The 23082-nt window shown below is 32.3% G+C and overlaps 1 protein-coding gene across 1 annotated transcript; it reads right to left on the minus strand.

Annotated features, from left to right (window-relative positions):
* Nucleotides 1–10835: 10835 nt before the first annotated feature.
* On the minus strand, nucleotides 10836–13822 carry LOC105788121 (serine/threonine-protein kinase AtPK2/AtPK19). The gene is made up of 6 exons (XM_012614856.2): nucleotides 13023–13822; nucleotides 12442–12524; nucleotides 12237–12357; nucleotides 11963–12136; nucleotides 11379–11486; nucleotides 10836–11286 (listed from the first exon to the last, which is right to left on the minus strand). Exons 1-6 carry the CDS (start codon nucleotides 13602–13604, stop codon nucleotides 11002–11004), a joined length of 1353 nt encoding a protein of 450 aa, XP_012470310.1. The 5' UTR covers nucleotides 13605–13822; the 3' UTR covers nucleotides 10836–11001.
* Between the last annotated feature and the right edge of the window lie 9260 nt (nucleotides 13823–23082).

Genomic DNA, 23082 nt, shown 5'->3' on the forward strand with positions numbered 1-23082 from the left:
GAAGCAAAACATGTTCTTTAGCGGCGCTTTTGTACAAAAACGTCACTATTTTTGGGATTTTTTTATATTAAAATTTTCATTTTTTCAGCCCTCCAATAGCAACAAATCAAAAGCTACCAGCTCTAAACCAGCCAAAAGCAATAAATTTATATAATATTTCAAATTAAACGAATAAAATAATATTAATATCAATAAATAAAAGTGAATTCATATTATTTTTGCAAAAATGTTAAAAGTTAAAATGATAAAAATATTTATGCAATACACTATGACGGCGAGAGTTGCGACTGAAACATCTTCATCATACTTTGAAGTCTGCATTGAGTTCGTCAGACTTTCTCGCCTCGCTCTACTTCTCTCGATGCCGCATCGCTTTAAGTCGAGTTGGAGTTCTTCATATTTCTTTTGAACCTCTCGCTTCTCTCGTGTAGCCTCTCGCTTTCTCGTTCTGCGCCTCGCTTCCCTCGCTGCTGCGTCTGCTTTAAGTTGTAGCCGAGTTCTTCATATTTCCTTTGAACTCACCGTGGTCGCTTGCATCCGAAGTCATTTGGTCTTTTAACCTCTGAACTTCACTTGAGCCCGACTCCCGAAGCCATGTATTGTCATGAAATGGATCCAAAATATTGGGTTGGGCTAACGAAAGATCATTGAAATCGAACCCGACCATACCTTTCAGACCCAAAACTTCAAGAATAATTCGGTTATCAATGTCTTCAAGATGAACAGAACTATCACTAGAAGCAATCGCTTCAGACTCCGCCTTTTTATCCTTTAGTTTTCCTAATAAATAAATCACATAATTACTTAACGCAATATATATTAAAAACATATGCAACATAACAACAAATGATTACAAGCAATGAATTAAACCATTAAAAATAAACACTACAAATAACTAAAACAAGTCAAATCAGATTAAGTAAACTTACTATTATTTCACCACTTCAGAGTTATGGAGATCCATCTTTCTTCCTATGTGTAATTCAAAAGTTGAAGGCCCAACTTTTTGACCGGACGACGATTCCTACAATATAGTAGTAAAATATTATTTAATAGAAAGTTATACATATTTGACAATATTAAAAATTAAAATACCTCCGCCTCAACTACACATGCAAAACTTCTAATCTTACGTGTGGGTGAATTTTTTTTTCACGCTTTTTCCAACTTGTTCACGATCCTACGTTATGAATTTTTAGTACGTAAATAGAAAATACTATAAACCAAAATAATTACAATAGTTTGGAAGTACGTCATACCTCGCCTTTCTTCGAATGCCAAAATCTAACCGCATCTTCCCATTGGTACCTTAACATACCCGACGGGACATTTTGCAATTTCTCATCGAGGGTTGTTTTTGTCTTATAATATTTTTTCTTCAAATTATTTTTATTGTCTCTCCATCTTTTTCCCAATGCCTTTTTTACATAAGCATTTGAGACCTCTAAAGCAAACCTCGCCTACAAAAAAACAAAAAACACAAGTTAATAAAGTAAATATAAATGAAACTATGTCCCAAGTATTACAGATGACATTAACATTTTGTTACCTTAATATTATCGAGGGCTTGGTTTTTGTTGCTATCGGGCATTTGATGCGATGACTCGTAGTTGATAGGTAACATATTCGGATTTCATGCTAAAATGCCCATGTATCCTGCTAAAAGTCGAGCTTCTGATCCAACAGGCTGACCAAAACTGTTTCGTACAACTTTGACACGCTCGATGGATCTAACTCGTATAACTCTCTAAGTAGCGACGTCCTCGACCTCAAGGCCCCACCATTTTCAGCTACAAATGGTATATTATAATATAAGAATTTGAAAAATAAATCAACTATAAGTCAACACGCATGTAAATTAAATGTAAAATTACTTTGAACTTCAGAGGATCATCGATGTAATCGAACATTCAAGATCCAATTGTCATGCGTTGTTCAAGATTATTTGTTTCATCGAGTTTGGATCATTTTGAACAATGCTTCCCTTAGAATTTTTCTCCTAGGCATTTTATCGCAATACACATAAAATAGTTGAAAACTTAATAACTAATTACAACAATAACAACACATATAAAATAGTTGAAATATATAATAAGACCAAGATTTAAATTATGATATTACATATAATTAAACAATCGTAAAATCTTACTACATCATTTTTCGTAAATATCTTCATCCGTATCCTGACGAACCCATTGAAATTGTGTACTAGTACTAGGGATATTATCGTTTAAGTTTTGTTTTGGAAAGGGCAAAGTTCCTGATCTGTCGTCGATGTTATCTCTACTTCCACTGCCCATGTCAAACAAGTCTCTAGGGATGTTACGGAGTACAACGTACCAACCCTCGTCGACTGGATCTTTTGAGTAAAAAACTTGTTTGACTTGAGATGAGAATACATACGGCTCATCTATCAGTTGTTGTCCTGTGTGAATCAATCGGTCAAAGTTCACCATTGTAAAACCAAATTGATCTTGCTTAATTCCACGAGCTGTATTAACATCGGCCCAATCACCTCAAACACAGAAAGACATTTTTGAAAATTTTGATCCCTCATACAGTTCTTCGTTCATGTCATTAAGTAGCGCGTAGAACTTCACCGCTTCTTCATTCGGCTCTTCATGAGGTACACTACTTCCCGATTCGGTAAAAGCATTTCTCCTAATATTACAATCATCAGAAGCTGCCAAGTCCGCTGGGAACGACTGGACACCATGATTGTGCATATTAAATGCATCCCGCAACATACCTTCCATGTCATCCCCTCTATCAGACTGATGGTAAGCAGTACCAGGATAAGATACATCCATCGCTGAAGAGGAAGTACTAGGCGGGCATTCTCCATGAAATAACCATTGTTTATAACCCCGAACAAACCCATCAACAATTAGATGCTCGTATACAACCTCACGATAATGCCAGTTTATGTTGACGCACTTCTTACACGGGCAAAGAATCGTGTTCTCTTGGCTTGCATATTGAAATGCAAAATTTAGAAAATACTGTACTCCATTTCGATAACCGTTGCTAACCCTTGACAAATTCATCCAAGACCGGTCCATTTCTTAATTATTGAAGTCTGACGTTGACAATAATTGGCACAGGTAAGTTAAAACACCGGTTATAACCATAAATGAAATACAGAAATTTGTGATATGATATATTTTTATGTATTATGTAATGTAAGTTATGTAATTTATTTAATTTATGTAAGTTATGTAAGTTATTTAATTTATGTAAGTTATGTAAGTTATTTAATTTATTGAAATGCAAAATTCAAAAAAGTTTGTACTCCATTTCTATATTCGTTTCTTACCCTTGACAAATTCATCCAAGACCGGTCCATTTCTTAATTCTTACAAGTCTGATTTTCAGCAGAAATTACAAGGGTAAGTTGTTAACTTCATTGGTATTATTTCACTATCTAAGTTATCATATGATATATATTTATGTTATTATGTCGTATTATGTAAGTTATGTATTAAAAATGTTATGTATTAATAAGTTATGTAAGTTATGTATCATTTATCCATAAATATATTAATAAGTTATGTCGTATTATGTAAGTTATGTATTATATAAGTTATGTATTAATAAGTTATGTAAGTTATGTATCATTTTAAAATATATATATTAATAAGTTATGTCAGATTATGTAAGTTATGTATTAAAATGTTATGTATTAATAAGTTATGTAAATTATGTATCATTTATCCATAAATATATTAATAAGTTATGTCGTATTATGTAAGTTATGTATTAATAAGTTATGTAAGTTATGTATCATTTTAAAATATATATATTAATAAGTTATGTCGTATTATATAAGTTGTGTATTAAAAATGATATGTATTAATAAGTTATGTAAGTTATGTATCATTTATCCATAAATATATTAATAAGTTATGTAATGTATGTATTATAAATGGGCAATTCATTGACATTGAATCAATTAATCGATGACTTTATTGTATTTAAAAGATAATTAAACACATACATTAAAGTATGCAAGTTACATCTAACGGCGATAATTTATTAAATTAGAAGTAAAATTGATAATTCATTGTCATAAAATTGTAAACCCATAAATAATTCACATTAAACCGAATAAACTAATCGATCAATTTGTGTAATTGCTTTTGCTTGGGTACATAATACGGGGAGAAAATAAAATTATGATTTAGAATTATTAAATTATGTAATAGGCTGCAAAATTACGCGTAAATTGGGATACAAATATATAACGCAAAAATTGGTCATGTAAACCGATACCACATGTTTAAAAACAAAAATATTAATCAAAACCCATTTGAAAACTCGAAAATCATAAGTAAACTATAAAAGCAAACATATAACCAAATACAAAATTTAAAAATTTGGAGGTGTTTTTTTAATAAAACAATCTATGGAAATATATGAATAAATACCTCAAATTTTCCAAATATCAGAGCAGACGGCTGCCAAACAAAAAACACAACTAAATTAGTACCCAAAAAACACCAAACCAGAATTTTAATAAAAAGAAAAAGTAGAAATGAAAACAATACAAATGAAAACAAATTGGTGGTGGAAAAGAAAAGACTAATACGTATATATATATTTGTGTTGTTTTAACTGATTATGTTCCATCTTAGCTTATGTATGATGATGTATTCAAAAAGTTTATTACGCCAGAAGTAATATGTATACGCAAGCTTTTTCGATTAAATTGAAGACTAATTATAAAGCTGTTGATTAACATATCAAGTTATAGCAGGAAAAATTATCAACATAAAATCTATATATATAAACATATGAATGATTGGGTTTTGAAGGAATTGTTAGCTAGTTAGTGGCACCAAGTTCTAGCAGGAAAAATTATTGGACAGACATTTACAGCTTTGCATTTTTCTGTAAATAAATAATAAATTATTAAGGTTTCTATCTTCATGACTGCTCAATGCTCATGTAAATAATTCAAGCTTAAATTTTAAGGAAAAACATTGTCCAAAAAAAGAAAATTTAAAGGCAAAAAAAACATGCTTTATATATTAGCCCCCCCCCCCCCCCAAAAAAAAAAAAAAAACAGGCTTTACAGACTATTATTTCTTTTATATATATTTGAAAGCAAATCCCAGCACATCAACGTTTCTCTCTGTTTCTACCAGTCTTTCGGTGTTATTGCTTTAAAACAATCCCAAAGCTCTTTAGATTTTAAAATTGAAAGAATCTCACAAAAAAAGACAATAACTTTAAAACAATATACTCTGATTTCTTATAACAAATTGAGCAAATAGCTTGATCCAGAAGCATGAATTTATATACAACTAAATAGATGATAAACTGCTGCTAACAACATAACATAATCCTCACCAATATTACTGATTCTGTTCAACAAACTCTAATAAAGATTAAAGAAATTATCAAGTTCAAAATAATGGTCTATCATCTCATTTCTTAGCAACCACCCAAAATACCACATAACACAAAATCAAAATCAGCAAGAAATTGAAGAAAATCAAGCCAGGAAACCCCTAAAATCAAGAAGTAGCAGCAAGGAACAAAGAGAATTATAGCATGCCAAAAACCCATTATTTGTGCATCGATAGGATTCTGTAAAATGACACATGAATGCCCGACTAGAAACTAACCGATGACGACGGCCGTAGTAGTCCAACGGTGACGGAGATGCTCGAGCTTCTGATGTTTGTGCAGCAGGTGGTCGGCTTGGACAAAGACAACGGCGGATGGGATGGTCAATTTTTCAGATGGCGCAAATTGAAAGGGTTTGGGGTTAGGGATAATTAGAAATTAATCTGGAAATGGGGAAAATTTGGGATTTCGGGTTTAAGTGTGGGAATCATATGGCTGGAGAGTAAACGACGTCGTTTTCGTCTACAACTTAATCCATTTGTGGCGTTTATAGGTAAAATGCCAGTAAACCCTAAACAAAACGCGGTCATTACGCAACCTCTCTAAGCTAAATCGAAGTCATTTCGAAAACAGTTTGCAAAACTTTGTGGCGTTTTAAAATAAAACGCCGCAAATAACATGTCGAAAACGACGCTGTTTTGCCAACTCTTCAATAATGTTTGCGGCGTTTTCACAAATTGCGCTGCTAATACCTCACCTATTGCGGCATTTCTGCTAAGCGCCGCCACTGCCACTACAAAAACCAGAAAATACGATGCCATTTTGTGCTAAATTGAAATTACTTTTGCGGCGTGTTTCAGATAAACGCCGCTAATGCCTAATAAATATTTCAAAATTCAACAAATTTTAAAAATGTTTTTAATTTATTTAAAATTATATCTACAATAGAAAATATTATGTAATAAAAAAGAGAATAATGCATCGTTTAAAAATAAATACACAATTTAAAAATATGTGTGAATCAATATATTTTATATTGAATAAATATAAATATTTATGTATAAAAACAATATATAAATAAAAATGATGTTAATTTGATAGAGAATTTTGTTAATATTTTACAAGATATGGATCAATTTAATTATAAGTTAATGTATACAATTGAACATTAAACCAATATTGTTCATGTATGCTTTTGGGATTTAACACATTTTGATGTTTTTTTCCTTAAAAATAATAGATTATATTTATAATCTTATTTACATTAATTTATATTCTAAATAAAAATCCAAGATTAAACACAAAACCCTCAATCGTAAATCGTAAGCTGTAAACCTTAAACCATAAACATAAAACTCATAAACCACAAAACAGTAAACCACCAAACCCTAAAATCTAAGTCCTCGATATGCCGTAAACCTTAACCATAAATCTTAAACCTTAAACTACTAATATTAAACCCATAAACCACAAATTAACAACAATATATACCAAACCCCAAAATACAATCCCCAAATATACCCTAAATCCTTAAACCATAAAACCCAAACCCTAAACTCTAAATAAACTGTAAACCTTAAACCATATCTCTGGAAATTCGGGTGTGGCCAATGTTAGTGTAGTACAAAATATAATATTTATATTCTTATATTTAATATATAATATAGGTGTACGTAGTACAAAATCGCATGAATCCCGTAAATACCAAATGTTATTCTTTAATTTTCAAACTGTATCTTTAACCCTTAAACCCCAAATCTTAGATTTCTAACCCAAAATCGTAAACAGTATATCATAGACCCTAAAACTCTAATCCATTAACATTAAATCTTAAATTCTAAATCCTAGATTGGAAAAATACTATAATTTTATTGTTGCGTTTATAAATTAAACGCCACGAAAGAACAAAAACAACGTCGTTTTACTTACTGTTGCTGTGGCGTTTATAAAAGTGCGCCGCTAATGATGATCTTTAGTGGCGTTTTTAATAAAAGCGCCACTAATGACCATATACCTCTCCACCAAAACGATGCGCCTAGGTTAAATACTTGCGGCGTTTTTTGTCAAGCGCCGTTAATACCGATATTTAGCGGCGATTTTATGTTAGCGCCGCGAATGCCACAATGATCAACAACGAACGCTGCGTTTAGTTTTAACATCTCTAGTGGCGTTTTTAGGTAAAGCGCCGCTAAATGCCACTATACCTCACGGCCAAACGATGCGTTTTGGTTAACTTTTTGCGGCGTTTACTAGTTAAGCGTCGTTAATACCGATCTTTAGCGGCGTTTTTCAATTAGCGCCGTGAAATCCAGAATTTATCAAAATCGAACGTTGCGTTTAGTTTTAACATATTTTGCGCTAATGAAGATCTTTAGTGGCGTTCGGTTTAAAGCGCCGCTAAATGCCACCATAAATCAAGGCCAAACGATGCGTTTTGGTTAACTTTCTGCGGCGTTTATTCGTTAAGCACCGTTAATTCTGATCTTTCGCGGCGATTTTTTATTAGCGCCACTGGAATCGCAATTCATTAAAACCAAACGCTGCATTTAGTTTTAACAGACTCGGCGGCGTTTTAACGAAAACGCCGTTAATGAAGATCTTTAGTGGCGTTCAGGTTAAAAGCGCCGCTAAATGCCACCATACATCAAGGCCAAACGATGCGTTTTGGTTAGCTTTCTGCGGCGTTTATCTGGTAAGCGCCGTTAATATCGATTTTTAGCGGCGTTTTTATGTTTGCGCCGCTAAAGCCACAATTGATGAACACCGAACGCTGCGTTTAGTTTTAACTTCTTTTGCGGCGCTATGGTGAAATCGCCGCTAATGAAGATCTTTAGTGGCGTTGTAACTAAAGCGCCGCTAAATGCCACTATACCTCGAGGCCAAACGATGCATTTCGGTTAACTTTCTGTGGCGTTTAGTATATAAGCGCCGTTAATACCGATCTTTGGCGGCGTTTCTAGATTAGCGCCGCTAAAGCAACAATTGATCAACACCGAACCCTGCGTTCTGCTTTAATATCTCTGCGGCGTTTATCATTCACGCGCCACTATAGGCACCGAGCATTTAGCGACACGAGCGCAAAAATGCCACTAAAGCCCGAAAAGGTCACAAAACGAAGCCGTTGGGCTTATTTTTTGGTGGCGTTGTACAAAAACGCCGCTAATTCTTAAATTTAGCGGCGCTTTGATGGAATCGCCGCTAATTCTCGATCTTCAGCGGCGTTTTTTGTCCAACCGCCGCTAAAAGTGCCGCTAAAAGTCTGTTTTGGTGTAGTGAAAGAGACTTGTCATTTCTTTCCTCAATCATCTTAAGACTCCAAGCTCAATTAGGTGAAATGACGAGCTAATGAGCCGTGCATATAGATAGGCCCTGTGAAACGTTTTTCTCGAGCAATTGGAAAGAATATTATCAGCAGATTTATTACGTAGGGCCTTCTAACTCCCTTATAGTCAAGGAAACATGAAATAACTTTCTAGTGGGTGGATCCTGGTTATTCAAGTCGGATCATTTAACTTCGAGTTCATTTTGCCACCGCTTCTTGTCTCATCCTATGCTTTTTATCGAGGCTGTCGATTATAGTAATCGGAGTTCAGTATGAATCTCTTATCTCAACCTTTCTAAAAGGAAGATATGCCATTCACTGATAATGAGTTGAATTAACATATTTTTATTATATATTTATCTAATTTCACACTTAATTGATCTTTTTTTACGAAAGTATAATTATTATTGCGGATTGCACGAAATAATTGATATGAAAACTCGAGTTGATGCAGAGGATAAAAATTTTATTATTATTTATTAAGTCTTTTAATATTTTAAGTTTATTTTTAGGGTTTTATTAATTTGGTATATATAATGCGTGAATAGGCTGGAAGACGGAGATGGCGCACAACCATGACCCTAATTTTTAGGTTTTTAATTTATTATGATATATAATTATAGATTAAGTTTAGTGAGACTCAGATTTTAATTAGGTTTTATTTATATAGTGCAGGCGCAATTGCGCAGACAACTATCTTAAACATTTGTTTTTTTTTTTTGAATAATATTCTTTTATTTTTTAATTGTTCTTTCGTTTGTGAATTAGTTTGATTTAGTTTTAGGTTAATTTTTATACCTTTTTAGTATAGTGAGATCTGACTCTGTACGTATAATTTTTTATACTAATATTTGTTATTTCTCCAATTTAAGAGATAGACGTCATCGTCTTATAAAGTTGTATTAGCATGAAGTCAAAAAAAGCTCATTAATTTGGTGTTGATACGCATACAATTGAAATTACCGAGTCGATTGTCTGTTGTATTCGATAAATTGAAAAAAATATTGGCGTGTCCAATTAAGTAGTTGGTTAGATTCCGTAAAGGGAAATAGCAATCGGATCTAAACGACCTGTGTGATTGAAGCCGTTGGTTCGAGTTGGACATTTTTAGTTCGCAAGGCTACCAAAGAGCTAAATCGTGAACGTGTGTTTTGTGGTTAGTTCAGTAAGGATTAGTTGTTGAGCGTTCCAACAATTAATTTATACACGGAAGGGTTGGTAATCTAAAGCATTCTCAATTACTATAACTAATTTACCGGTCCTAGAGCTATAATTTCATCACATCGGTTTATTCAATTTAATTTTGTTTCTATTTATTTTTATTTTAATTACTTTTACTTTTATTATATTTAAATTTTTATTTTTAATTTTGGACAGACTGCTCGTGGGCACGACAACTGCCTAGACACCTAACCTGATTGAACCGCCTAGTCTATATAAAATCCACCCTACACTTTATACTACTATTTATATACTATGTAGGCTTAAAAAGTAATTTTTGGTGGATTCAACGCCTACTATCCCATTCCCTAATATTTCACCAACTTTGAGATTAGGTCTTCTATTATAGATTCCTGGCAAAATCTTCTCATAATTGATTATCATTAATTCTCATGAAGGTACTGATTTAATTCTAAATTAGCACCAATCCTTTCCAAAATCTTGTTTATGATAAAACCAAGCTTTCTGTATAGAATTCAGCATCTAAGTAAAGATATGAAGTCAGAAAGAGAACAAGATTCCTCTCTAAAACTGCATTCTAAATTCTACTTCCCATTTTCTGAAATTTTCTTTTTTCATTTCTTTTGGAGTCGTAACTTTTTAAGGCAGAATCTGGTTTCTTTCAAGCCCAACTCTAGGGTTCTTCAGTGCTTTGAGTTGCATCATATGGTTTCATACGTTTCAGTTTAAAAGTAAATAAGATTTGCAAAAGTTCTTGACATTCACATGTGGATTAATAAACATGATTTAGATGAATTTCTGTAGTGAACCACCTCCATAGCCATATTACCATATGAATCTAAATCCGAATTACGTAGTAATGTTCATTGCATACTTGAATCAGATATACATTTTACATATGGGATTCAGATATTTGATAATGTTTGTACAAGTAATAAATACTGCAAGGAAAATGAAGAGTTAGGAGTAACACAGGTGGTAAAAGAAAGGATCTTGAATTTTATTAAGTTTGTTATTTGAAAACAAGTGTTGGGTACAACGGTAAGATACATTACACTCCCAATGAGAGGAATCTAATTTTATTTTATATTTCTTTTACTGTAAACAATAGATTTACAGGAGCTATTATAGCACTCTAATGTTAATTACTTAGAAGAAAGCCAAGGGTTAGGTGCTACATAAGTATAACCTTGAAAATGTTCACCTGCAGTTGGAGTGGAGGCTGGGGAGTCATCCGCCGGCATCGTAGTCCAGCATTTGTCGAAGTTGGCTGTACACTCCTTTCCACTCACATCTGGTTTGAACTTTGGTTGAATTTCTCTAGCTTCTAATTTCTTCCAATTGATTGACCAAAACCATTTATGTTTCTTTATCTCATCCCCTCCACCAGGACCACTACCTAACCTTCTTGATGGCTCCTTCTGCAGCAACTGCAAGATTGGGACGAGGTTTTCGAATCATTTGCAATTTTATAGCAAGGATAAAATGATGAAAAAATAACAGTACCGAAACTTGTACGTACCCCTTTCAGTAAAGAGTGAGCTTCTGTAGTAAGAAATGGTGGAAGTTTGAGTTTCTCTTGGATAATTCTTTGCTGAAGCTTCTGCCTATTTGCATGTGTATATGGAGGCTGCCAAATCATGGCACTCCATCATATAATTATTGAATGTAATGATGGACAGAAAACAAATCCTATGCTACTCGGACTTTAGGTGCGAGTACTGATTAGGAGTCATATTCCTATATACATGTGTGAAAATGTGCAGAGACGAATGTCAAACATAGGTACTTAAAGAATAATAAAAGTCAGAGCAAGACACATACTGATTGCTGTCAAAATCCATGGATTACAGACACTTCTCAAATATCTTGTATTAGAAATAGCAGGTCGGAGACATGCTCAACTAAGTAGTAAATCAGAAACGTTGTACCTCAAGCTGGTGCATTTAACAAAACCAGGCGACTCAAATTAAATCATTAATAAGAACAAGCATTATAAAAAAACCGAATCAAACCCGAGCCAGCTTTTCATGTTAGAAAGTTCGAACTTAAAACTTATAAAATTTGAAAAAGTTATACATACTGAAAATCTCTGTATATTATTACCTGACCAGTTAACATTTCATATAACAGTATCCCAACACTCCACCAATCTGCATCTTTATTGTGACCTTTGGACTGTAAAATTTCTGGAGCCATGTACTCTGTTGTCCCGCACATTGAATTCGATCGGCTCGATTCATCAATTTCCTTGGCCAGTCCGAAATCCGTAAGCATAACCTGGGACAACATACAGATTCAGGAACTGGGAACACTCAGAAGAACACAAACAGAGGAATGTATATTTGGCATTCAAGTATGTTATGAGCATGGCTATTACATGTCCATCAGCATCCACAAGAATATTTTCAGGTTTAAGATCACGATGCACGATGCCGCAGTTGTGAAGATGTGAAACAGCAGATACAATCTCAGCAGTATAAAACCTTGCTTGATCCTCACTATTCAAGAAACATGTAAAAAAACCAAAACTAAATAAAAGTTTGCAAACAGACAAATTACTTGAAGTTGAAACAACATGATACCTGAATATCCCTTGGCGATATAGGTGAAAGAAGAGATGGCCTCCATTTATAAAGTCCAGGATTAAATAAAGCTTAGACTTTGTCTGTAAAATTACATAAGAACACAACTGTAAGCATTGACACAATATGACCTTCAAATACATGACACAATCATGGATTGGAAGTGACTAGTGAGATAAACATCCTAAGTCCTCATATAAATAGTTCAAACAGACAAATTGCTGAACCATAAAAGACCTTGGATTTTTCAAAGTAAAAAAGAAAACCCTTCAATATTTTTGACAATTTGTATAATAGGAAGAGTCTAATTCATGAAAAAATCAGATCTTCAATCAGATATCAAGCTGAATCCTAAAGACCAAATATTTCAAATCCAAACCATTCAATTGTATTTAACATAAGAGCAAGAACTAACATCATTTCTCATATCATCTGATCAGAATCACAAAATACTTAACAAAAAAACATTATGTTTTTTTAGGAAAGTTGAAATAACATGAAGATATTTAGGCAAAGAGTAGTAAAAGGGACAAATTTTATGGAGATGCAAATAAAAAGAGAAAGTAAATTGCATAAGGAACCTGGAAAGAGTATCTAAGCTGAACAATAAATGGATGAACAACTTTAGTGAGGATATCCCTCTCAGCTCTCATGTAATCGACATGATTCTTTTTAATGATAGTTACTTTCTTCATAACTTTCATAGCAAAAAGCCCATCACCATCCTCATTATTCCTTCCTTTATTTCTCACTTGAAAAACTTTCCCAAAAGCTCCTTGTCCAACAACTCTCAGGATCTCAAAATCCTCGGGCCCAATCTTGGGTTTTGCTTCTTCTTCATCGTCATCTTGTTCCTCGGCTTCATACTCGGTTTCAGTTTGGATTTGGAGAGGGAGGGAAGAAGAGACGGTGTAACGAGGAGAAGGACCCACATAAGAATGGGACCTGGTGTGGATAACTTGAGGATCCCCAAGGAAAGCAGAAGGGGGAGACGTGGAGGAAGGTGAATGGAGGGTGGGGTCGGGATGGTGAGGAGTCAAAGGGCCGAAAACATCGCCAAAATCAAACTCATGATTAGAAGGAGGAGTGATGGTGAGTTTCTTGAGGTTAGAGGCTAAAAGGGATTGAAGGTTTTTCTTTTGGGATGATGAAGTTGATATCATCTTTTATAATTTCTTAGCAGAAAAAGAATAGAAAAAAACAGGGCAGCCAAAGAATGGCTATTATTATTACATTTTAAGGAGAAGGATGGGATGGGAGACACGAAACAATCTGAAAGTCGTGTAGAGGAAGATCACTTTGAATAGAATTGAAAATGAGAAACATGTTTGATGGACAAGAGGGAGATGTTAGATGGAAGTGGCAATAATTTGGGGTGTCTGATTTCAGTAACGCGCACCTGCGACACTGACAATCGCACGCCAAAGTTTACAAATGGGATAATACCATATTCAGTGCCTGTACTTTGAAAATGTTCAATCGTAAACTATTAATATGTGTTTTATTATGGACAAAATTACCCTAAAATGCCGATTTGTTTTTTTTTAAAATTACCAGTTGGAAGTGTTTCTCTGTGTCACCAGTAAAAATCCTTTAGCTGGACACGTTTTTACCCCCCACCCCCCCCCCCAATGGCTACTTTTCCAACCTCCCCAACCTTATTAATTTCTCACAATATTCTCTCAAAGTTCTCAAACCACTCTCAAAATTCTTTCCTAAATTTATTACTAAAATTCTATTTCTATCTAAATTATATTTTTTATTAATATTTTCTGAAAATATTTTTTATTAAAAATTAATTCGTGTTCTATATAATTAGCAATGGCCGATTCTCTAATCCGTCATGATGATAAGCACATTTCCATCAGTCAATTGCAAATTGTAAGAATAATTTTTAATAAAGTTTAATTTTGTTTATTTTATTGTTATATTTTAACTTAATATTTTGTATATTTTTTATGTATATAGGCAGAAGATCGAATTTTACAATGTCATATTCGTAATCTACCCGATCCTCCATCACTGTTAATCGAACCATACTTGAGGGAAGTCAATTTTTGGCACGTGACCCTTGTAGGCCGGGGTTGTAAGTTGGACCCAAAACTCATAAGCGCATTGGTGGAGGGGTGGAGACCCGAGACATGCACATTCTATCTTCCATGCAACAAGTATGCTATTACTTTGGAGGACGTGTATTAACAGTTGGGGTTATCGGTGGATGGGTTGGTAGTCATCGGGTCTGTTCAGTCTGCTGATTAGGGAGGCGTATGTGGTGAACTTTTGGATTCAATTCCTGAGACAATTTACAGAGTTTGGATTGAAATGGCTTGGTTACGAACAAATTTCGCAGGGTTGGATGAAGATTCGAGAGAACGACATGCTTGGGCGTACATCCTTCAAATCATCGGGGGTATCCTGATGCCGGATAAGTCACGAAATCTCATCTATCTAAGGTGGCTGTTGAAAATCATCGATTTTAGAGGAGCAATGAACTCAATTAGGGGTTCATCGTGTTGGCAACATTATACTGGGAGATGTGTTGGGCGACACAACTAAGAAAAATCAAAATTGGTGGTTACCTTTTACTATTACAATCATGGGCGTGCTACTGAATTCCAGTTTTATGTCCTCGAACGAATTACCCATATACATTCCTACTCATAATAAGGTAAAATTCAGTAGATATTACCATGATAAAATTTATTTAAATTAAAATTATTATGCTAACAAGTTATTTAAATAGGTGGAACCATACGCCGAATCATGTGGGATTACTTACTAAGCTTCAAAATATACGACTTCTATTAGATCAACGATAAAAAACGGAGATATGTATTTTTTAAAATTTGAACTATATAATCTTAACGCGGTCGATTTCGTATTTAGTAGTATATATATAATAATGTTTTTATCATGTTAATATTAGTTTGAAAAAAAACCATACGAGGATCCGACAATTTGAGAAGTCATCCCCAAGGAATTCTTTGTGAATCCCAACACTTGGCACATGAAGGTCCCATTAGTAATGTATGCTACCATCGAGATGCACGAGACCGAGAATGTTGCGGCAGTTTGGATTCCAACAATCAATTCCCATGGTATCTCAAGACATTGATGATCTGCATCCTATTGACTTACGGCGGTCAAATGAGAATTGGTTGGTATTCTACTCCTAACATATCAACATGTGGAATAATCGATATGATTTCTTACCTATTCGCGAACCTATTATCATTCCAGAGTTAGCATGCGATCTGGAGTACATGCCATGGTTTAGGATCCATGGCAAGCCATATTTGTACGGGGAAAAGGTGAGGCGTCAGCATCCCCATACGAGTAGGCCACGACGACCCCATTTAAATCCAAGGGCTGGCAAGGTGAGTCCATCATCAACGTCCACGCAAGAACCGATACCGAGGATCGTAACCCCGATGCCCACACCACCTACCGTTAGTATGTACCGTCTTATTCTAGCGTGTATTCTAACCCTATCATCTTCACACAAGCACCATATATTGCAACACATTTTTCTACTTCTAGTCCTATGTCAAGTTGGATATTTAGACATCTATCCCCGATGTATTACACGCTCATGCCATTTACTTTTCTAACGATGAAGATGCCAACAACGATGTATAGGCCATCTATGTTTCAGGCACTGACGGAGAGTCCACTTGTTATCTCATCGGTGTATGAGACTCAACATAGTTATGCTCATTCACCATTTGTAACACAAATACCTCTGAGATCTTTGTTCTACCAAGCTAGGTCATCTTCCCAACCACCTATTCTTAAATGGAAGGATCCACGATGAAAATTGAGAACACAAGGATCGCAATCGACCGAAGGTGAAGAAGAGGAGCTATTGCGACAACAACCCTAACGACCACAACCCTAGCTAGAGGCTGCAACCTTTGACTACCCCGAAGTGGCACAAATTCTGAGCGGCATCTGGACTGATTAATTTTATCCTTATATCGAACGTTTATATTGTATCAATGATTTTCATTACTATGTTTTTAGAGGAATATTGTTATCATTTAACAAAATTAAAGTTGATATTTGTTATCATTTCACAAAATTAAAGTTGTTAATTGTTATTATTTCATAAAATTTAAGTCGTAACTTGTTATCATTTCACAAAATGAAAGGTGATATTTGTTATCATTTCACAGAACCGCGCTTTACATATTACAATGGAATTGATATTACATGAAAAATCAATGCTTATGCTTACTTTTTATGCAAATAGTACCGTTGATCCAACTTATGCCTTCCCTACGAACTTCTATTCTTCTGAACTTCTTCAAATTTTATTTCCTCGGCTTATGCCACCAGAGGCTGAAATATGTTACATTTATAGACCAAGGGATGGCCTTCTATTTGATTCTGAAAAAATACTTCAAATAGTAGGGGGTTGAAAATTGTAGAGAAAAAACACTTCAAATAGGATGTACTGTCAGCAGAAGTATTGAAAGCGTGTCCAACTGGAAGCGTTTTCAGTGCCACATCAGCCAAAAGCGCCTCTAGCTGGACATGTTTTCAATACTTTGCTAACAATGTGTTTTGCTTAGAGAGATTTTTCTCTAAAAATTTTAACCCTCACTGTAACACCCCAAACCTGGTCTAAACGTTATGACCGAATCTGGCGATGTCACATTGTAATATCCCTTACCCGTATTCGACGCCTGAATAGGGTACAAGGCATTACTAGAAGACATACATTTGCATACGTATTAAACCAAGTTACAAAATTTCATCCGAATTAAAACTTTTAAATTATTAACGTGATTTTATAATTCTTTACAGCATATCCTCGAAATATTATATTCATAACAAATAGGGCCTACGAGACCCGATATTTACTTATGTAATTCAAAGCTTCATTTCTATTTCATTCAATTCACAATTTCTCATGTTCACAATTCAAATCAACTTCTCAATCCAATATATATATTTCAATCATCTAAGAATATAATTCAAGTTACACGAACTTACTAGGCTAAATTGCAAAAATACCAAAATTCGGTGATATTTTGGTAATTTTCTATTTTCCTTCAATTTCCACTCAATCTTGATATAAATTAATATTTCATTCAATTTATTAATTTAAATAATAAAAAATTCATTTCATGCAATTTGGTCACTTTTTGACATTTTTAAAATTTACCCTTAAAATATTACTTTTATTCAATTTAGTCCTTGAACCTAAAACATGCAAATTAGCCATTTTAATGAAAACTCATGCTAGTTGAATAATCATATATTTTATCCTCCTCCTTCTCTCCATTCCACATCCTTAATGTATATAACATGCTTATATGTAACATTATCTATAATTTCACTATTTATTTATTTGTTCATTCAAAGCTGTCCACTTGAGTCATTGTCACAAAATTATTTATATCTTGAGCTATGTAACTCCGAATTGAGATCCGTTAATTTTTTTCTAAAACTAGAATCACATATTATTTTACTATAAAATTTTCAGAATTTTTGGTTTAGCCAATAAGTACAGTTTATTCTTTAAATTCATCCCGGTTCTGCTATCTGACAGTTCTGACCCTTCTTCACTAAAAATTAATTATCTCCTTGTACAAGATTTGGATGATGTTTCCGTTTGTTTCTCTTGAAAATAGATTAATTAAGTATTTTAAACATATAAATTTAAGCCCATAATTATGTTTATCCAATTTTTGATGATTTTCCAAAGTCAGAACAGGGGAACTCGAATTCATTCTGACCTTATCTCAGATAATTTATTATATCTCATGATTTACAATTCCATTACTTACACCGTTTCTTATATGAGAAACTAGAATTAATAAGCTTTAATTCCATATTTTTTTATCCTATAATTCGATTTCCATAATTTATGGTGATTTTTCGAAGTTAGCCTATTACTGCTGTCCAAAACTATTTTAGTGCAAAATGTTGATTACTAAGTTTATGACTTCCTTATTCATTTTCTCTATAATATTTTCCATCACTTTCTCTTATTTCCTTCACTAATATATCAAGAACATAAGACTTCATTTAAGAAAACTCTACTATAACATCATTTCCATGCTTTTTCAATAATAACAAACTTAAAAATATATTGAAATCTTGATGTTCTTACCTTGTCCTATTGATTTCAATCTTTAACTTGATTTTCTCTCTCCTCCAGCTTCTATTTCTTGAATCTAACTTGATATTCTAGGTCCCCATGGTCTCCTTGTTATCTTTCTCTCTTGATGGATATGAAAATTCTTTTGATTTCTAAGTGAAAATGGTGATTTTTTGGTGAAATGACCAAATTGTAAAGAAAAGAAAGTTTCTTTCTTTCTTTTCTCTTCATACGTTGGATGCATGGGAAGAAGATGAAGATTCGTCATCTTTCCTTCCATATATATACTAAATAGAATAATAATAAAATAATAAAATATCATTTAAAAATTAAATTAAATTATTAATAAACTAATATTTATTTAATTAATTAATCTAAAATATCACCAACATCATCATTACCTTCTAGATTTCTCTCTCTTCTAATTGACCATTTTGCCCTTTATAATCTTTAAAAATTCCATCCTTGAGTCATCACTTAATTTGATAAAATTGTGATTTAGTCCCTCAAAATTCTTTACCTTTTCAATTTGGTCCTAATTCATCCATTTTCCTTAGTTTCTAGATTATTCCACCCTTAAAATATTTACACTATTGGTCCTTCAATTTTTTCGTATTTACACTTTAACCCCTCAAATTTCGAGTACTTACTCTTGGGTAACAAAACTTTTCTCACTTTTGCGATTTAATCCTTTCTTGAATTAATATGTCATAATATAATTCCCAATGTTGCCATAACTCAAAATTTCTCTTTTTGTCACTTTATTTCCTTATTTTACTATCAAGGATACCTACTTTCTTACTGTAGTAATTTTCGGGGTATTACAGTAGTAATTTTCGGTATATTACACTCACTATCCGGGGAATTTTTTCAGAATCATTTCAAATATCTCGAGATTCTCGGGATATATTTTCAGAACCCATCTCGTAAAAAAATGCACTGAATAAGTATTTTACTAAAATATCGGATCAAACTAAGATTAAAAAAAGGCAAAGATTTTTAAAACTAGTTTTGCATTTGAATCGAGTACTCCGAGTTTTGATTTTTAATCGATTTGCAAAATGAAATTCCAATATACGATTAGTGTAAATATGAATATTTTAAATATCGAATTCAATAATTACAATTATTATGTTACAATTTTTTATTAATTTAAAATCCTAAACCCTAACACACTAAAAACCCTAAAAATCCTAAACAACTCGAAACCTTAATATAACACTGGGGAGAACGCTTTTAGCTAGAAGCGGTTTACCTAAATCGGCCTATTCTCGTAAATATTCCAAAATTTGGCCTATTCCAATATTTTTTTTTAAAAATCGGCATTTTAGGGTAATTTAATCTTTATTATGGTACTTGTACTTTCATAAAATATCCAATGTGATACTTGTACTTTGAAAATGTCCAATATGGTATAAACTATCAATATGTGTTTTATTATGTTACTTGATGTTAATAGCGTTAGTAAATTGTTAAATTAGCTGAATTTTGACAAGTAATTTTTTTCCAAACCATCAAGTCCACATGAACAATATAATATTATGTGAAATACTAAATAAAAATTAAATTAAATTAAAATAAATAGTTAAACATATGGTTAATTAAAAAGAAGTAAATACTAAATTTACACATGCTAAAACAATATTTTTTCCCATTTAAGTAACTAGTCATCTTTTCAAAAGAATTTTCCATTTAAAATAGTATTTTTAATTGATTTTAGTGATTTTTTATTATCCAAGAAAGTACAGATACGTTCATGTAAGTTTAATATTTATTTCTTTTTATTAACTATGTGTTTAGTTCTATTTTTAATTTAATTTTTGTTTTATTTAATTTTTCACATTATATTATATTATCCAGTGGAGTTGATGATGTGAAAAAATTTTATATGTCAAGTTTTTATTAACTGGTTTAGCAATTTACTAACAATGTTAGCAACAAGTACCATAATAGAACACATATCGATAGTTTAGGTATCACATTGAATAATTTATGAATGTACATGTACAATAATAAAACACATATTGATAGTTTAAGTACCATATTAGACATTTTATGAAAGTATAGGTACCAAATGTGACATTATTTATGTATAAATTTACATTTTTTTCAAGGTTTTCATAACTGACTAGTGGTTGAATCAATCGATTATCGGTTTTTCGTTTGGTTTAATTAAATAAATTATTAAAAATTCATAAAAATAAAATATATATTTAAAAGTCAAGTTCAATTAAATTTTCAACCTAATTTACTCGATCTGTATTGATTTACGGATCAACCGATTTATTGCTGTCGAATTCTAGAAAACAATTGCTTTTTCCGTTTTCATAAATATTATAAATAACAAATTTTAAAATCGTGTGGGTACTCAATTCAATAAGAAAATTATAACAAATAAATAAGTTTAGTAATTTTATAATATTAGATGATCATATCATATAATTTTTACTAATATATTTTATTTTTTATACGCTTAATGTACACCTCAGACCCTAAAGTATACAGCTTTTCTTATTTTGATCTTTAAAGTTCTTTTTTGTTCACTTTAATCCCTAATGTTATTAGACGTTCCTGGTCCAATCTTTTGAAAGTTAAAAATATTGGTCAGCCAATCATATGCTGTCACGTGTCATATAATGACTCACACTACTGATATCATCATCCAAAAAAACCTTAAAATATTTAAAAATTATAAAAAATATTTAAAAAATCAAAAAATATTTAAAAATATAAAATTAAAAAAATTTATTTATAGCATACGTGCTTTCAGTTAGATTGACAATCCACTCTCGAAGATCTCCAATTCTTATAGCAAACAGACTCAACAGTATGGCACTACATTTTACTTGATGATCTGGAAGTTCCTGAGACTCACAGCCACCATCTCATTTATGTGATCCTTAAAATATAAATCCATTCCTACTCTTCCAAAGCATTCAAACAATAATGGAGAACAAGGCATTCCATGGCCTCCCAAAATTTTGGAAAGTTGTTGTTAGATCATTCAAAATTTATGAAAAATTTAATTAGCCCTCTCCAAATTTTGTAAATTATCATTACACCTCCTAAAATTTTTGAAAATTTTAACCAGGTCTTTCAGAAATTGTAGAAATTATTATTAGGCCCCTCAATTTTAAAAAATTCAATTAAACCCCTCAATTTTTAAAAAAATATTACTAAATGCTCCAAAAGTTTTAAAAATTTTAATTGAACCTTCAAAAATTATGAAAATTTTAATTAAACACCCAGAATTTAACACCATAATCCACCACTATTTTAAGGAATTCCTTCGATATTGAAAGAGCCTACATTTTTGGAGATTATATAGATAATCCATTCATTGAAAAGCAGAGAGAAAAAATAATAATCTTGGCTTCAGTGAAGCCTAAAGACCTTTAGCAAAGTTGTATTCCCTTGTAGCATGGAGACTTGTCTCAATCCTTGCACCACAATTATTACAATTATTATCGAAATCTTTTTTTAAAATAAACTTTTATTAAAAATAAAAATGGAGTCGCCATCGATTCTTTTTATTAGGTGTAATCGGATCGCCTCAAAATTTAATCATCTTGATAAAAGAATTCTACTAAAACAATAATTTTTTTAGCCTATAAAATCCAAGAAAAAGGGTTCGGGAGTCGGTTACGTATGAGGAAGGATTAGCACCCCATAACGCCCAAAATTAGTACTTAGCTGGTTACTTAATGTTTTGATGTCGAAAATTGAAAGCTTGAAAAGAATTTAAAATACAATCCCTTTTTGCATGTTCCTTTTTTATTAAAATCGCTTAACTAAATGTCTTATTTCGAGTTAGTCGAGAAGAAAAGATCATGCCCCGTAAGTTAGGACACGATGCTTTAAATCCTCGAAAACAAGAATAATCACCATTTGATCTCTACTTAAATCTCGTTTTTATTTTAAATAGGATATTCGATTATTTCGGTTCTAAGAATATGCCATATTCCATAAGTTAGGAGCACGAATCCCCGAATCCCAAAAATAATGAACATTGCCTTGGTTTTAAGTATTTCCTATACATTAGGTGGAACAAATATAAAATTTTAAAATGATATATTGTTTAACACATTTAGGCCTAGTAAAACGGATGAATATATTTAAACACGAAACATGGCATGGTGATTAGCAAAATGAAATAAAATAATAGTGGGTAAAAATGAAATGATGACGTTAAAATGATAAATAAATGAATGAATAAATAAATAAGTAGATGAAGAAAATAAGAAGATAAAACCAAAGAAATGCTATACTAGTGAATAATATCGATGCAACTATAATGAAAATAAAAACATCAATTTTAGTAGTGACAGTGATAATCATGGTATGATTACTATCATAGTACTAATATGAATAAATAAAATAATAACGATAATAGCAAGGATAAAATAAAATAAAATGTATAAATAAATGATATAGTAGATTGATAAAATAAAATATATAAATAAAAATAAAATGTATAAATTTTAAGTGCTAAATAAATGATGTAGTAAATAAAGAAGCAAAGCAAACCAAAT

This window comes from Gossypium raimondii, chromosome 2 (genome assembly GCF_025698545.1).
Source record: "Gossypium raimondii isolate GPD5lz chromosome 2, ASM2569854v1, whole genome shotgun sequence".
Classification (NCBI taxonomy): Eukaryota; Viridiplantae; Streptophyta; class Magnoliopsida; order Malvales; family Malvaceae; genus Gossypium; species Gossypium raimondii.

Bases quoted from the DNA above. Each gene is read 5' to 3' on its own strand.
- LOC105788121 (XM_012614856.2), bottom strand. From the start codon at position 13,604: ATGATATCAACTTCATCATCCCAAAAGAAAAACCTTCAATCCCTTTTA. The intron at 12,525-13,022 runs GTTCCTTATGCA...GTAATTTTACAG, and splicing joins AGCTTAGATACTCTTTCCAG to ACAAAGTCTAAGCTTTATTT. The intron at 11,487-11,962 runs GTAATAATATAC...ATGATTTGGCAG, and splicing joins ATGAAATGTTAACTGGTCAG to CCTCCATATACACATGCAAA.